The following is a 15,539-nucleotide window of genomic DNA, read 5'->3' on the forward strand; positions in this document are numbered from 1 at the left end:
TGTCACTGAATTACGGCTGTCTTGTTACAGGCACAAAAGGTAGAAAAATACTCACAAATTCATAATAAAGGCTTTTCTTATTGCGTTGAGCTTGGTCTGCCGAATTGACGAACATTTTCAAAAGAGGTGCCGAGTTTGCCGCTTTTGCCCTTTTTTCTTCATTGGCTAGCATCCAAACTCAATACCAAGAAAGCAAGCTATTGTGGACAATGGAAGAGAAGACATAACATCCGCAAAGAGGAGTAATAGCTTTCTCAAATTCGCTTAATCAGTGAGCCAATATCCAACTCCAAAATAGTTTTTATGTAACCAGTAAGCTAGAATGGTAAAATTAGATAAAAAGGAGCAGATTTGGACAGTTGTATAGTGATTACTATAAGTATTGTTAACATCCACACGGTTTTTATGGTTCCGATTTGCTTTCTTTGGGGTTACTAGATTAAAACTGGGGAGTTATTTTGCTTTGTATGTAGCGTTTTGACCAGCAGGCAGGCGATAAATAAAAAATCAGAAGCTCGTTTATTTGCTGTTCCACCAAGCTCAAACAATCTTTTCTATTTGTAATGTTTAAGGAGAGTATTTAAGCTTTGAATGTGTACCGTTGAAACCATAGCACAGAAACTAATATTTGGCTAAAAAGAACATTTTCTGAATGAAAACCTTATGTAAAAGTTTCAATACAAAATGGCTTTATAAATCTCACTTTGAACTTAATATAGTTTGCCAGAAATTGTGATGGTAAACTTTGAATAATCTAAAGGTGGTTAACAGTCTCTTTTGTGTAAGCAAAATACCAAAATGCAATATTATACATGATAAAATGTATACTAGCGCACCAAACAAAAATATTGCCTCTGAATAGTTTAGATTTGATCCTGCATAATTGGCTTACGCCAGTTAGTTAACATACACCCAATACTGTTGCTTCACTAAAAATATTGTAATAAAGACTAGTTACATATACGGTCTCTATTTAGCTAATGTTTTCTCAAATAGTTGTTGTTGTTTTGGCTAAAAATGCTAACAATTTGAACAATTTGTGCAAAACATTATTTCTAACACATTACTTGTTTTAAAAATTCTGAATAAGGTCAACTTGTAATATGTTATAATGCTGATTTGGCATTCACTGATTTTCACTTGCAAGTCCACATGTGCACACTGTTTACTTAAGGGTTACACACAAAGTTTTTTTTGAAACAGTTTATCGTAACTGCAAATTGTTGCTTTACATACTGTATATTTCATATTTACGATTAGGATGTTCGGTAACCAGAACTTGAGCGACTCGCACAACTTCTATAAAATCGTAACCTCATTTTGCTGCAACAGTTGCATTCATGCTTTTGGGTGATAAAGGTCGATAGTTCCAATACATTTATATTTAAAAAAGGATAAGCTGACAAATGCTATAGTTTTAAACATTTCTCAGTCCAAGATTGCTAGTGTGGTACAATTCAACTTCAAATAGCTGACCACATAATACAATTTTAAATGACGATTCTGGGCCCAGAAAAGCTGTTGTTGCTTAATCTTATGTAATTATCACAATCATTACTCTTATTTAGAAGATGTCATCTGAAATTTTAACTTCCAAAGTATATAATTCAGTACTGTAACAATGAACATGGGCCATTCTAGCATTGTTAAGTTAAATCCTACATCTGATTGCATCACAGATCATTTGATTGCTAATGATTGTTCAATATTTTGCTAACGACTGTGTATTATCAGGTCATTGCATTGTAATTTCAAAATCATTCAAGGGTGTAAAGAAAAACGCAAAACAACGGAACATGACGTTATTTATATATTGATATGAGAGCTATATTGACTAATGCTTATTGGTGGAGAGTAAAAGCTTGTTGGCTTGCCATATATTCTGCTTATGGTCTTAAAATATGATTGGTTCCTGAATTTGGTATATAGCTAGAAGGCAAGTCAAAAGTGTTCATTTGGGGTGCAACAGCTTTAGAGAAAATACTAACCTTTAGCAACAAAAATAAGAACAAAATTTGTTTCAGAATATATTTGGTTTTACCGACGTAAAGAACTATGGAGAAGTTTGACGAGGGTGGCAAACCTGCTACTTTAAAAGATCAAAAGACAAAAAGTTGTAAACTGTCTAATGTATGTTGGTCGGTTTTAATGTTCTGCATTGTTTGCAGCAGTTTTATAGTTTTTGGAATATACATGCTGCAGAGTATGAAATCTACAAAACAGGAAGTGAAATATTTACAACAAGAAGTTGATAGATTGAAACTTGGATCAGCTTACTCCAACCAACAAAAGGTGAGGCAAGCATATTGGTATTTTTAAAGTTATGAAATTTTTTTTGCAAGCTATAGGCTATGAATCACAGCATTATAAAGCTTTAAAAGATAAACTGCTTGTGAAAACATCTCAGTGAAACTTTAAAGAAAACATGAAGATTATTAAAACTATCATCTTCATGATTGCCTTATTAATTGATTGATTAATTAACCAATAATTAATTAAAACTATAATCAAACAATCTTAATGATTGTTCGATTATCACTTTTACTATTATGTAAAATTTTCAGCATTGAATTGTTTTTTAATGTTCAGCAATTTTAGTGCACATAAAGCATAGACCATAGAACCATATTCCATATAGGTATAGCTCATTGAGATATAGACTATCAAAGTACAGATTATAGTTGCTTATAATGGAAATTATCTTGCAGCCTCCAGTACCAGAATCCAGAGTTGAAAGACAGTTTGGCTCAAGGTCAGTTAATTTTGTAGCAAAACAAAATCTGATCTGCAAGTGGGATAAACCACTAGTAGTTCTATCGTCTATTACATTAATATAGTCAGTTAGTGTCTTTTCTACCATTCATGCTTTTCAATATTTTTCCATGCTTGAGTTAGAAGCCAAAATAATGCATACACTTTTGAATGTCGGAAGGTGCTCCGCTACCTTTGATGACTCTAGTTGGGGTTTACTGAAGACCAGCCAGTCTATCCACTAGAAAGTATGTAAAACTTGTTGTAGAGATTTAGCATACATTAAGCATAAAAAAGACTAAATAACATTTTTATCTCTATCAAAGAAAAGTACTGTGAATAGTCACATTCATAAAAATTTGCCAACTTTAGAGAAAGGCTTCCCAGTGAATCTTTAAGAAGAGAACGGAGGAGAGAACCACCATCCCCAAATCGACCAGCAGCACCCAGACCAACAGTTATACCAGGACAGCCGCGAGGACTTTCTGCGCGTGGTCCTCCAGGACCTCAAGGACCACAAGGACCGCCAGGGCGAGATGGCATGGACGGTACCCCAGGGCAACCTGGACAAGATGGCACGGATGGTCGTGCAGGACCACCTGGGGAAAATGGCATGATTGGTGCACCTGGACAGCGTGGTACTCCTGGACTGATTGGACCTCCAGGTCCCTCTGGACAAGAAGGGGCTCCAGGTAGGCCAGGGTTTGATGGTGCACCAGGACGCCCAGGTGACTCTAGTTCTTCAGGTAAGTTATTAACCTCTCAGTCAGCTACTAAAAACCTACCTAGCAATTTTTCCTTTATCCCGTTTTTACTGATTATTTTAATCAGTTCTTGTACCTATGGTTACAAACCTTGACAAAGTAAACTACAACTTGGCTCTGAACATAGGTTTCCTCAAAACCAAACTTTTCATCTGTGTTTTTCCGGAAGGCACTAGTTGCAAAGAATATTAAATAAAAAACAATATATGTGGGACTGCATAAGAATAAAAAAATGCTTTGGTAGTTGTTGACCTAATTTATAAAATTTCTATAAAGCAATAAAAAAACAAAGCAGACTCCTGTCATAAACAAAGCCAATAAATTGCGATACTTTTTGAGCACCTATCAAGACTAATTTAGCTATTGTACATACTTACTTTAAAACCACAGGAACAGTTTATTTACTGACAGTAACATGGACATCACACCGATTTCACCTTGTTTATGTACAAAGCGCAAGTTAACAATACTAACTATTAGTGCTCAGACAGTTATAGTTGTTAAGTAAAATTTTAATATATAGTAATGCTTAAGTATCTAGGAGTGTAAAATAAGCTTTAAGATATTCAACTATTTTAAACCTAAAAACTTGATCTGATACAAACAAGCTGTAATTAACTTTACATAAGTTAAAACTTTGATTGAATAGTTTTGTAAGAAAATGCAATATATCCACGTTAATTGTATTTACTGAAATAAATTAATTTTTCACGGAACTTTAAAGCAATATGCAAGTACAACGTTTTTCAAATTAGGGGTAGGACAATCAATGTCTTTTGTACAAGAATATACCTGTGGTTGTCAACACTTGTCAGATTATAGAAATCAATGAAATTGTGAAATGTGGATGTATGGCTATGCATTCTCAGTTTTTATTCTTTATTTGTAAAAACGGCTTGTTGCGGGTCAGTGAAAAACTGCTTTCGATATGATGAATTGAAGTAGAATTTGTAGTTCAAAACTTTTTTATATCCCAGACTCAACACTCAGAAAAAAAACAATATTAATTTTAAAAAGTTTTTTTTTGTTTTTTCAAGAAACTTCAATCTGTATAATAATAATAAAGCTGAAAAGTAATTAATGTATATAAAAGTATGAGTATAGTTTCAAATGCGTTTGATGATAGAATTAGAAATTGCTTAATTATAGCCAAATAATATGCAGAGTTTTGCTAAGGTTGGACGGTTTAAAAATTTTGCACAAAACTTGACAAAATCATTTCAAGCGACTGTTTAAATCATATTGCATTTGCTGCAGGCAGCACTTTCATAAAATGGGGAAGTCATCAATGCCCACAAGTTGCAGACCGACTCTATCGAGGTAAGATGTTTTACTACACAAACAGTATTCTTCAACTATGTTATACTTGTACAGAAATAGATGTTGTACAGATTTTTTCAAAAAAGTTGCACAACAGACCTGAAACAAATGTAAAACAGGTTTTAGAACGTTTTCTGTTTCATGATTTAGTTAAATCACATATTAATTAGTAAATAATAAATAATTACCAAATAATAAATTCGGTAAAATGCTTTAAATATGTAATGTTAGATATCTCTTTGCTGTAGCCTTATTTCTCTGATTACAATACTATTGACAGTGAAAGAGGACTATGTCTTTAAAACAGGGTGTTTTTACATCGTCTATGCATTATCCACAATTGATAAGAAAATTTTCTGTTGTCAAATTAATAAGTGGAAAAACTTGTTTGCTAGTCATAAAATTCAATCAAGCAGTACTAATTCAATTCTTTTTGGCATGCAACAAAAACATTTGTTATGGTTATTAGTTATAATTAAAAATCATTCATACATGCAACACGCATATAAGCAAGACACTAGCATAAATACATACATAAATGGATATAATATTATATACATACATAAATACTTACATAAGTACATACATACCTGCATACATACATACATACCTACTTATATACATACAGACTTGCATATTTTAATACATATATGTATGGACACATTGTATATATGTACATTATGTAAATATTTACTTATGTGCTTGCATACATAATTGCATATACATGTATATACATTGACACATACTTAAAGGTTTAAATACAATCATACATAGTAAAATACATAGTTACAGACATGTATACACACATGTGTACATGTACATATATACATACGTACATATGTACATATGTACATGCATATGTACATACGTACATACGTACATACGTACATACGTACATACGTACGTACATACATACGTACGTACATACGTACATACATACGTACGTACATACATACATATGTACGTACATACATATGTATGTACATACATACATACATACATACATACATACATACATACGTACATACATACATACTTACGTACATACATACATACTTACGTACACACGTACATACATATGTACATACGTACATACATACATACATACATACATACATTCGTACATACATACATACGTACATACATACATACGTACATACATACATACATACATACATACATACATACATACATACATACATACATACATACATACATACATACATACGTACATACATATGTATGTACATACATACGCACATATGTACGTACATACATATGTACGTACGTACATATGTACATACATGCATACATACGTATGTACATACGTACATACAAACATACATACATACATACATACATATATATGTACATACGTACATACGTACGCACATACGTACATATGTACATACGTACGTACATATGTACATACATACATACGTACGTACATACATACATACGTACGTACGTACATACATACATACATACATACATACGTACATACGTACATACGTACATACATATGTACGTATGTACATACTTACATACATACATACGTATGTACATACGTACATACATATGTACGGACATACATATATACATACATACATACGTACATACATATGTACGTACATACGTACATACATACATACGTACATATGTACATACATACGTACATACGTACATACGTACATACGTACATACATACGTACGTACATACATATGTACATACATACGTACGTATGTACATGCGTACATATGTACATACATACGTGCGTACATCCTACAAACGTACAAACATACATACGTATGTATGTATGCACGTACATCTGTACATACATTCATACATGCATGTGTACATGCATACATATGTACATGCATACATACGCACATGCATACATACGCACATGCATACATACGTACATGCACACATACACACATGCATACATACGTACATGCATATGTACATGCAAGCGTACATACAGACATACGTACATGCATGCATGCGTACATACGTACATGCATGCATGCATGTGTACATATGTTCATACATACATAGTCTATACGTACATACATACGTATTACGTACTTACGTACATGCGTACTTAAGTACATTGGTACTTACATACATGTGTACTTACGTACATATGTACATACTTACATATGTACATATGTACATACATACCTACATACATATGTACATTATACATACATGCGTGCATGCGTTCATACATCAAAAATGTGTGAATATATACATACATACATACATAAATACTAACTTGAAAACCTACTTACCTACATCCATATATTCAGTCTTATATACATACATATGTACCTATATACAAAATTGATCATCAACAAGCTGAAAGATAATTTCTCTACTCTAGTAGTACATGTAGTTGTTATGTTTGTAAGCTGAAATGAATCATCTGAATATGTATAAATCTTCCACATTAATCTGTTCAAGAAAAAGGAAAATGTAATTTAAAACTAAGCTTCATTAAATTGAAATAGTACCTAATTTGGTATTGGGTTGTTTTGTTTTGTAAAGGAAGTGTAAAAAACAAGCCAATTCTACTAACTAAACATTAAATAAGGCATGATATGTCCGTAAACTCATAATTTGGTAAGCTGCATGGTGCAGAATAGTTCTGTATCATTTTTGAAAAGATACTTTTGGCATTTTTTCATCAAATATTTTTTCCTCTGTTTGCTATTTACTTAATTTTCATCTAACATAATTATGATGAAATGCTTAAATCAAAAATACTACTTAATAAAAAGCCCATGCAAACACGTAGTATTACAATATAAGTTTGAATTTCCTAGTAGTTTTTTAACTTTTGTCAATAATGGCTGCAAGGAAGTTTTGGATCAGGCATATTGAGATGGCCATCAACTTCTTTTACTAAAGCATTCACTATTTGGGACACATTTAAAGCCTAATGAGGGATGGTTTATAATATATATTATACAAGCTACGCATATCATATTACTATAAACTCAAATGGTAACTTTTCAACAGGATACGCAGCTGCAGCTAATCCAGGAAGTGGGCGAGGTGGATCAACAGAGTTGGAGTGTCTCAATATTGCTCCATCTTGGCAGGCAGATTCACCGACAGACATCAGCACACAGACCAAGATTTTTGCGGCTAAATTTGATTTGGGTGAGTTTTTCTTTTTAGGCGCAAACTGCTTTGTGACTGTTATTTAGTAACAGCCATGAATACCACTAATCATTTGTCGATGTAATAAAATGCAATGATTAAATATTCAGGCACCTATAATTAAATTTAGTCATTTGAATACATCTATGGTTATACTAAAAACCTCGTTCAGCTCTTAGTTTTGTATCTTAAGGATAATTTTAAAAATCTTATTTTTCAGTATGTAATTTTCCTAAGTACACTGTCAAGATTTGTGTGTACATTTATTGCATTTACTTCAACAACCTAAATAATCACAAGCATGATCGAGCTTAAATAATATCATTAAATTAAATCTGAGATGTTTTACCATTGTTACAGAAATAAACATATGACTAGAAAGTTTCTCTATAAACCATGTTTTAGAAGCATATATTGTGGTTTACCAAATGTAGAAATCAATATATATTGATTGCTATGTAAAATACTTTACTGATTACCAGAGAATAAATTTTTTTATAGCTAGAGACGAGACAAATGAAAAAATATTTCAATTCTTGTAATTTGTTGGCTCTATTTCAAGCATAGGGATTGAGGAAACAGTTAATAAGCTGGTGGTAACAAAACAGGAAGAAAAGCTATGAATTCAGGCTAAATAATTTATTGATTTTTGCAGAAAATAAGACCCGTGTTATATAATAGATGTCTAGAAATAACTCAATCGATTGTTTATTTTACCAGGTCCATTTTCTGACATCATTCCTCGATTTGCTGACAATTCCATCATAGCCTGCGCAGTCTGCTTCACTACTAAAGCTCCAACGGTCAGTATAACGAGTTCAGTCTATGATGTAGTCAAAAATCATTTACTTTATGAATTTCCGAGATATTGTGGCAAGCGAGCATCTTAGGTCAGTAAAATGCACATACAACGCGCATGCAACGCGCATACAACACGCATTCAACGCATGCGCAACACGCATACAAGGCACTTGCAATGCACATACATTGTGGATACAACGCCGACACAAGTGATTAACAACGCATTAACAACAAACTATCTGTATTTATAGTCGGTTAGTAAAACAGGTCTAAAACATTACGACTCTTTTGTTTATGGCAACCCTGAGCTTTTTAGTGCGTTTTTGTGTGGTGATGCTAGTGTATGCGTTTTGTATCCGCAATGTTTTTTCCTTGCTAGTGCCTTGTATGTGCATTGCTAGTGCCGTGTATGTGCATTGCTAGTGCCTTGTATGCACGTTTTACTGACCTAAGATGCACTGTTACCGATACTTTCATGCTTAACAAAAAATGAGCAAGTTGATGTAGTTTAGTCTTTAAAAAAAATCAACATAACTGTTAGTATATTAACTAATTTGTATCGCACTAAAAAGAGTTTCACTGCTAACTGATTCATTAAATAAAATGGAACACAAGTTTCAATGCTATACTAATTATCAAACCATGTGATTGTTAATTAACTATTTTACGTCGTCAAGGCAAAGCAATTTTTCTTATTCAGCAATAATGCTAGCTACAATATTAAATAAAACTGCTTGGCTGTTCTGTCAAAACTAATCAATAAAACACAGTCACTGCTACTTTAGCAGCTCACTCATGACTGGTTTAAAGTTTTTATGCTGCTCTGATTGGTTCTGTAAATAACACTGGAAATTATCAAAAATGCCTTCAAACTGTTTGTAACTTTTGCAATAAAGTGATATTAGAAGTAGTTTCACCATCCAAATATCTTAAAATTCTTTTTAGGCTATTGTTTCTGCTACAAGTCATTGAGAAAGATTATGGCGCTAGACCTAATTCGATACAGCTGCCTAGCAAAGAGTTAATCGTGTTCCTATTGATTGGAAAAGTACTGTATTTTCTTTCCCAAAGTGTTTTATGTATTGTTTGGCTTCTGATAAGTTATTTTTGCAAACTTTGCAACCATCTGTGTGGCGGATTAAAAAAATTTAGGTGAACTCTTGACCTGTAAACGGAGGGTTTAAAGTATTTTTATTTAATCGTCATATCATCATTATAGCTGCATATCTAACTTTTACAATAAGCTGAATAGTAAAAGGATATCTTCTCAAAAACCATATGCCAACAGTTTGTTAAGGTTGTTTTTTAAAATCATTGCAAATGAGAAACATGAGGCTATTGTAGGCACTCCAGTATCGACTATGCGCAGTCAAACTAGCAGAAGACACTTATTTTTCTATTTCACAGAGCTCGCTACAATAATTTGTTTATTTGTATTATGTTTTACTCTACTCAGAGAGAACAATACTGTTATCCTCTATAAGAGGCACATGCTGTATTGCTGTGAATTTGTTTGGCACCAAAACAAAATAGGAGAATAAATGTTGACTCATAGCAGGAAGTTGCATAATTCAGTTAAATAGCTGAATTTTTGTGTGCATCATGAATTTTTGAAGCCTAAACTTCGAAAACTCAGCCATAAAAATTGCCTGTTGTATTACAGACTCCATGCTTATTGTGTTATTTCGAAGAACCATTTAAAGTTATTACTTCGATTGGATCCTGCACAAACGTAATTGCTGCTAACTTTAGTGAGAAGTTGTAGAATTTACAGTAGTGTTGTTGAAGAAGTGCGCCCTGTTGAAGTACTGATAAAGTTTTTCTGGCATTTTGGAAAACGTTTTTATAGCTTTGATTCAGACGTAGATTCTATAAAGAAATAACCACTTGATTTTCAAACCCACAATTCAATTACTGGTAGTTGACAGTTAATAGTTAGCCTGATAGGTAATAGTTGCTTGACTACTATTAAGGACCACGAAGAAAAACATAAATAAGTTACAAGTTTCATCAAACTTTGTCAGACAGAAAATTATTAAATTATCCCATGACCAAACACGAGCAAAGCGATTGTTTGGGAGATTTATGATAAATGCATAATTGCACACAACTCAAGAAAATTATTCATCAACGGCCGTCGCAAACCCTTGTACCAAAATCTCATTAACCAATTTAACCATTTTTCAATAGAGTTGTTTAAGTATAATAACGATACAAAACACATATAAACCTATTTAAATACTTTACCAAATCTTTATTATTTGTAGAAAATGTCCAAAAACCTTACCCATCTGATCGGATTATACATAAATAGACAGATTAATTTGGCAAAAAATCATTATTAAAGCTTGACAAGCCTTACTTTTATCGAAATTAGGACTGGCAAACGCAATGCCGAGCGACAGAGAACAGAACCATTAAGTCGTCCGCATTTCACAAAAATACGTTCACATTTCACCAGTCTATAGCATTGTCCAATTGCCGAAGGTTTTTGTAATTAACGTAGATGGACTGAAAAGTAATCGTTCCTTTTTTACCGATTTCAAAGTAACTGTCATTTTGGACCCTTAGGAGCACTTTGGTATTCGAACTAATGTCCAAAGCAGTGAAAGTAAAGAAAATAATGATGATATTTTTCTAACGATTGTTATGAATTTATTACTATATTTAATTATAAGAACAATTATTGGATTTTATAACATTTAATTATAAGAATAATTATTCGATTTTATAAGATTTTATTATAAGAATAAGCATTCGAATTTACAAGACTGAAGTACATAGTGACCGATGTTGGGCAATATGTTACTGTTATTTTTTTTTCTAAATAGTTTTGTTAAATAGATTTTTATAATTTATATAAATATCACAACTTCTTGATATTGTTAGCTTTGACGTTGTGAAATGTAAACATAACTGTGCATTGGTTTTTTATTATTACTGTATTACTATATTAATAATATTGGTTATTCTAATAATATCAGTGCATTTTACTTCTAATATTGCATTTCTCCTATTGCGGGGAGACATATAAGCATATAATGTAATATTTTCTTTTCATTATGACTGTTTTTTGTACATATTAACACCCAGTACATTACAGTTACCATTACAGCTACCATTGAAGTTTTTCTATTGCACTGCAGTGCCATTTGACTGCTAATATTGCATTTCTCAACCATCAGTCTTCTTTCTTTTTTCCGATATAACTTTAGTAGTGGGCTGTATGACAGGGGAATTTCTAGTCAATAACAATAATTATATATGAAGCAGGGGGAAAATAACTTTTGCATAGATACAATAACTAATTCATTTTTTTTATTTAAAAAGCATTCAGCTATGTAGCTATATTAAAATGTCTTTTTACGTGTTAATTATGAAAAAATTTACATCAGAGCTTTCATAGGATATGTGTTTTTGACATTTAGCCTGTGTCGTGCAAATAGCTTGTGAGTGTGGCTACATCAGCAAAATAATAGCGAGCGCTAGGTCTAAAACCAAGCATTACGTAACGAGTAGATACTTCCTAAAAGTCTTATATCCAAACTAGTACAAATTGCTGTAATTGGTAGACGGTAAGTTTGAGAACTCAGCGTATGCCAATGCTATAAGATAGTAGCCACAACTATATGATTTACAAAAACAACCTTATTGTCTTTCTGTCTTCACTTTCAACTATTATTTTTTTTTTAAATCAATGTAAATTGTAGAGCATCATTCAACTGCTTACTGCAGTTTATACATTAATCTCTAAAATAGCTACTAGCGAAGTTTTCAGTGAGTACATCAGTAATTTATGTGAAGTAAATATAACTACATGTATATTTGTTTTTCAGATAACACTGCCAGGTACAGTTAGCTGCTTAAATGGATGGCATAAAGAGTATGACGGGTACCTCATGGCATCTTCACGTAAGTTTGTATCATATAATAACATTTTTTAATAACCACTCGTTGCTGGAATCGTTGCTATAACAGGAAACAGGTTCACCAATTTGTTTACCAAAAGGAATTGAACTCCAATATTCAAGGTGGCAGCTAAACACGCCAACCACTGCACCATCCCCCCCCACCTTGTCATATCTCGAAATAACTACTGACACACTTTTTGCACGTGTTGATCACTCACGGAGGACAGTACTGCCAGCATACTAATATTAAGTCATAACAGGCAACCATTATAAACATGCTAGTAGTAAACACCAATCAAAATGCGCAATCAAATGAGATAAAAAGTAAAGTTGATCTACATCAGCACAAAATAACTGTCAGGAGCAGTATAAGTTATGACTGGTATAGGTTTAGAAATGCAGCAGCTGTATTAGTGCTTCATTCAGCTAAAGCTCTATAATCTCAACAACAAACTTCTATAATAAAAGAGATTTAATATAAACTCTGAAACAAAAATGTTAAAATGTCCTGCCATCCTAACTCTGCACCTTCAAGATGACACTTTAAACTAATTTTATAACCCAAAGAGTATCTTCAAGTTTCTGCAAATAACTTGCGTTTACGTTGCACTATATTTCAGCAAAGTGTGCAGAGCTATTTTTTAGCTTTTTAGGTTATAAAAACAATTAAAAATTTGTTTGACTTATTTAGAAGATTTTATAAGCTGTGATCAGTTATTAGAAAAAGCATTCGTTTTAAGAATAGACAACATCGTCAATCGTAAACTCAAACTATTGTTGTATAATAATATTATGGCAGTATATTACATATTTTATACAAATTTTTTCAGTGATGAAATAATAAAAAAAGTTCATACTTTAAACTTTGTATTAGCTGTAGCTAGCCATCTAATTTAACAATGATTTCTCTGTAACATAACATACATGTATATGTGCTTATTTAGAGATAAATGCATTTATAGTGATTTGGTAGTTGCCAGACTCCTGCAAACTATTGAACTGTTTACAGCAAAGAAGGCTAGGACGTTTAAAATTGTATGCGGAGAATTTTTTTTACTATTTTACTAATACCGTTTCAACAACACCACCATATCTTGGAGTCTAAAATTACATAGTGTGCTATTACAAATTCCTCTACTTGTAACTAATGCAATAATGCAGGTAAATTTCTTAAAACAACGTTCAGAGCCTGAAAAAATGCAAACAATTGCATGCTTTTAGAAACATATTAAAATTTTAAAAAAACATACTCGGTATTTACCTTTTGCCTTTTTCACTATTAAATAGTGATTATCAAACTAACTATTAAAACGAATAGCGCTATAAACTGAAACAATAAATTAAATACACTTTCAACCACCTGTTGCTTATTGTCAAGCTGATGACCAAAAGCTACCTGAGCCCACGAATTGAATGGTTCAAGTCAGCAAGAACTTGAAGTTTGTCAGCACACCAGAATTTCGTGCTTTAATGCTCAACGAAAATTGGCCTTCTTAGCCAAGCCGATCACAATCAAACATACACCCACATAATATATATGGATGAGACAGGAATTGCAGAAGCAGTAATCCCGGAAGGCAACCCACAGACAGCTCTGTAGTGAACAACTGCCTAGCTCATTGCATCATCGCTTTGTTCCAAGTAAAAAAAACACTAGCACAGATGTCTGCAAATTGCAAATCTTTGCAACTATTTACCTCGATATTGCTGATATCCTTGATTGAAGTGTTATGTTAGATATTTGATTATTTACAGCATTCCAGAATGAAGTTTTCTTCTCTTCAAGAAACTACTGCATAGACAAAAATCCAGACTATTATACTGGTCACAACGATGCCAATGGTCTGAAGTTGACATTTGTACAAGCCGGATCTTGCTTTGGAGGACTTCAGCCTTGTAATCAATACACTGAAAACCACTTGTTGGCGTGCGCTGTCTGCTCAAAACTTGAAAACTAAATGCTTAAAAACACATGGCTTGAGTTTTTGCTAGGCATTTCTGCAAAATATTTGCATTTACCAAAGAATTTAAAGTATATAGCAATTGTATCTCGTCTTCAAAGTTTGATTACCCTATCTATGAAGTATCGGCAATTTATGAGTTTGTTATTGTTAAACCATTTGGTCAAGAACTCACTTGATATTATCAAGTTGGCAATATTGTTCTAATTATTATTTGGGATAATAACTTTTTTAGCAAGCCTGTGTAAAATCTATCAAATTGAAATACATCTATGCATTTGATCTGCAAAATGATTTTCACATTTCCAACGATGCAAAAATTGATTACCAACTATGTTATGACAAAAGTAAGTGGCTAAAAGGATGGACAGAGGTTGCCAAGTATTGATTGTTTCCATTCAAATGCTCGTCAGATTAAATACACCTATTACATCACCTAATAAACAGAAAGACCAAATAGTGGCTAGTCATTGAATGCAGCCCACCACATATTTTTACAAAAGAACAGAGATAGCCTTTGCATTAGTAATTGTTTAATTAGATACATGTAATCAGTATAAGACTAGGAGTGATAGGTAAGATTATGTACAAGGTGAACTTCTAGATAGAAATGTTTAAGCTGCCTATTTGATGTGATTCCCTTTTTCTTGAGCTGTTTTGCCTAGTACGTGTCAAAGGAATCCTGAAATACTATTATGCTTTCTAAGCATTCCATAAATAATAAATAAATTTCTGCTCAGTAATTTATGGCAACATAAATTATCTCTGTTACTCACATAACCATTTATAGATATATGTTTTCTGATTAGAGAGCTGAACATGCCAGCATTGCAATCTTCACTGCAAGACTTATCATAGATGA

At 32.6% G+C, this 15,539-nt stretch overlaps 1 protein-coding gene across 1 annotated transcript; it reads left to right on the forward strand.

Moving 5' to 3' along the window:
- The first annotated feature begins 1,971 nt into the window (after positions 1-1,971).
- LOC137407333 (short-chain collagen C4-like) lies at positions 1,972-14,968 on the forward strand. The gene is made up of 8 exons (XM_068093954.1): positions 1,972-2,292; positions 2,709-2,752; positions 3,124-3,497; positions 4,773-4,835; positions 7,861-8,004; positions 8,725-8,807; positions 12,642-12,717; positions 14,472-14,968. Exons 1-8 carry the CDS (start codon positions 2,056-2,058, stop codon positions 14,672-14,674), a joined length of 1,224 nt encoding a protein of 407 aa, XP_067950055.1. The 5' UTR covers positions 1,972-2,055; the 3' UTR covers positions 14,675-14,968.
- The last annotated feature ends 571 nt before the right edge of the window (positions 14,969-15,539 follow it).

The sequence above is a fragment of the Watersipora subatra genome, chromosome 10 (assembly GCF_963576615.1).
Source record: "Watersipora subatra chromosome 10, tzWatSuba1.1, whole genome shotgun sequence".
NCBI lineage: Eukaryota > Metazoa > Bryozoa > Gymnolaemata > Cheilostomatida > Watersiporidae > Watersipora > Watersipora subatra.